We start from the raw sequence: 2,650 nt of genomic DNA on the forward strand, positions 1-2,650 counted from the left end.
AACTAAGTCACCGTTTGTAAATTCCATGTCACATAATTCGAGCTTTTTCCTTTTTGAAGATAACTTGACTAAAGTCTCGCAGTTTGAGAACTTTTTTCTCTCAGCTGCTCGGCGTCTCTGCTCGGCATTTAAAGGGTTAACCTCTGACGAGCTAACGAGGCTAGCTGAGTTAGCTCCGGTATCGTCGAACAAACTGTCGGTACCGGAGAGTAATGCTCCGGTACCGACAGGTGCCGACCGCAGACCGTCAAAGTTACCTGCCGCGTGTCCGGACATCTTCGCCACGGCCCTGCACGGCCCCGCACGGCCCCGCAAGGCCCCGCACGCGGAGCAGGTTAGCTTAGCCTCGCTTAGCCGCTCCCGCAGACATGTCTGAACAGCTGCGCTGGGGCGGAAATCCTGTTACGCTATTTCCGGTCATAATCTTATAAAGTAAGAGTCCGTTTTTAGCTGTGTGCTTTATCTGCTGAATTTGGAGTGAAAATGAACTTTTCTTAACGAGTTCTCCTGCGGATAAACTTAATTAATTAATTAATTAATTAAATTAATACTTTTATTTATTTGTGATTCATTTAAACATTATGGATCAAACATTTAGTTGGGGGGTCGGTTTTGTTTTTTTGTGTTCATATATATTGTAAATAAAGTTGTTTTGGTTGTGAGCAGAGGCGGAACCTATAATTCGGGCTCGTGTTTCCTCCGGAGGATGTTAGAGCCGGTGCAGGCAGCGGGCGGAGGACGGGTTGGTGTCGATCATCATTGTTGTTATCGATCATCATTGTTGTTATCGATCATCAGTGTTGTTATCGATCATCAGTGAGGGATCGATCAGCATGCACAGAAGCTGGCCGCTGATTGGTCCGCTGCAGTGGATGCGTTACGTCAACACGCAGGTGAAAGTGAAGGCGGGAAAAAATGAGGAGCACCGCGGCTGGCTGCTGACCATCGACCCGGTGTCCGCCAGGTAACAGTGACGTCATCAGTCCAGTTCGGTATTTTGACAGGGACGCCGGAGAGTTGAACTTCCGGTCATATTTCAGGCGCTCAGACTGTAAATACGTTCACAGAGCACATGTATTACATCATGCATTACATCAGCAAAAGACCTGTGACACGTAAACAACACCCGTGACACGTAAACAACACCCGTGACACGTAAACAACACCCGTGACACGTAAACAACATGTAAGAACCATCAGATCTGCGAGACATTTATGCTGACTGGTGGATACTTCTGACACACCCACCAAACAAAGAAAACACCTCAGCTGATTCACACCCATAAACACCCAAACACACAGTTTGACACAGACACGTGTGTGTACTTATATGTGTGTGTCCTTGTGTATGTATGTATGTATGTATATATATATGTGTGTGTGTGTGTGTGTGTGTGTTTTTACATGTGTGTATAAATGCGAGCGTCCCTGAGTGTTTTGGGGAAAGTGCATGCCGTGTTTATCCGTCATGATGTAGCATAAATAATTTGAAACAAAAAATCACCCAAAAAAAATTAAAGAAAAAGAAAATCGCCAATAATTTTTAAAGAAAACATTTTTTTTAAAGTATAAAGGACAGACAAGTTTTTAGAAAAAAAACTGGTCTGGCTCTGTGTTGCAGTCTGGTCCTGGTGAACTTCAGGGAGGAGGGGCCGGCGGCGGTGCGGGTGGTGATGGGTCACGCTGTGGAGGAGGTGGAGGTCCTGAAGGAAGCGGATCAAGAGACCATGGAGCGTCTCCAGACCCCCTTCCTGCCCCTGAAGACCTGCAGGCTGAACCCCGAGGAGCTGAGGAGCAGGATGGGGGGCGTCCGGAGCTGGCTGGAGAAGAACCGGGTGCCGGTGGAGGTAGAGGGGGACGAGCTGAGGGTGGCGGGGGTCCTGACCATCACTGCCCCCTACGGACCTGAAAACTGCTGCAGCTCCAACCAGATCATCCTGGACCGCATCCAGAAACTGATCCAGAATGAAGACCTGCACCCAGACTAGATCTGAAGACCTGCACCCAGACCAAAATTATAGACCTGCACCCAGAACAAAATTAATGATCCAGAAACTGATCTAGGAACTGATCCACAGTCTGATCCAGAACAGAAGACCAGCACCAAAACCAGAACTGGAGACTGTTAAATCCTGTTTAATAAGTTTTATATTTAAACAAACCAGATCAGTCTGATTGGATATCTGATGTCTACTTTCACTCAGAGAATAAAACCTGCAGATAAAAAAGTCTGATTCTCTCTCTCTCAAGTATCTGTTTCAGTCTAATCCACCACCAGGGGACCACATGAAGTGGACTGAAGCGAGATAAAATGGACAGAAGTAAGGTTAAGTTGACAGAGGTGAAGTGGAATGACGTGAAGTGGACTGATGTGAAGTGGGCTGAGGAAGGTGAAGTGGACTAAAGTGAGGTGATGTGGACTGAGGTGAGGTCAAGTGGACTAAAGTGAGGTGAAGTGGACTAAAGTGAGGTAAAGTGGACTAAAGTGAGGTGAAGTGGACTGAGGAAGGTAAAGTGGACTAAAGTGAGGTGAAGTGGACTGAGGAAGGTGAAGTGGACTAAAGTGAGATGAAGTGGACTGAGGAAGGTAAAGTGGACTAAAATGAGGTGAAGTGGACTGAGGAAGGTAAAGTGGACTAAAGTGAGGTGA

The 2,650-nt window shown here is 46.8% G+C and overlaps 1 protein-coding gene across 1 annotated transcript; it reads left to right on the forward strand.

Annotated features, from left to right (window-relative positions):
* Positions 1-661: 661 nt before the first annotated feature.
* On the forward strand, positions 662-2,245 carry gemin6 (gem (nuclear organelle) associated protein 6). The gene is made up of 2 exons (XM_042481950.1): positions 662-964; positions 1,622-2,245. Exons 1-2 carry the CDS (start codon positions 834-836, stop codon positions 1,986-1,988), a joined length of 498 nt encoding a protein of 165 aa, XP_042337884.1. The 5' UTR covers positions 662-833; the 3' UTR covers positions 1,989-2,245.
* The last annotated feature ends 405 nt before the right edge of the window (positions 2,246-2,650 follow it).

Source organism: Plectropomus leopardus, unplaced genomic scaffold (assembly GCF_008729295.1).
Source record: "Plectropomus leopardus isolate mb unplaced genomic scaffold, YSFRI_Pleo_2.0 unplaced_scaffold3320, whole genome shotgun sequence".
In the NCBI taxonomy this organism is placed as follows: Eukaryota; Metazoa; Chordata; class Actinopteri; order Perciformes; family Serranidae; genus Plectropomus; species Plectropomus leopardus.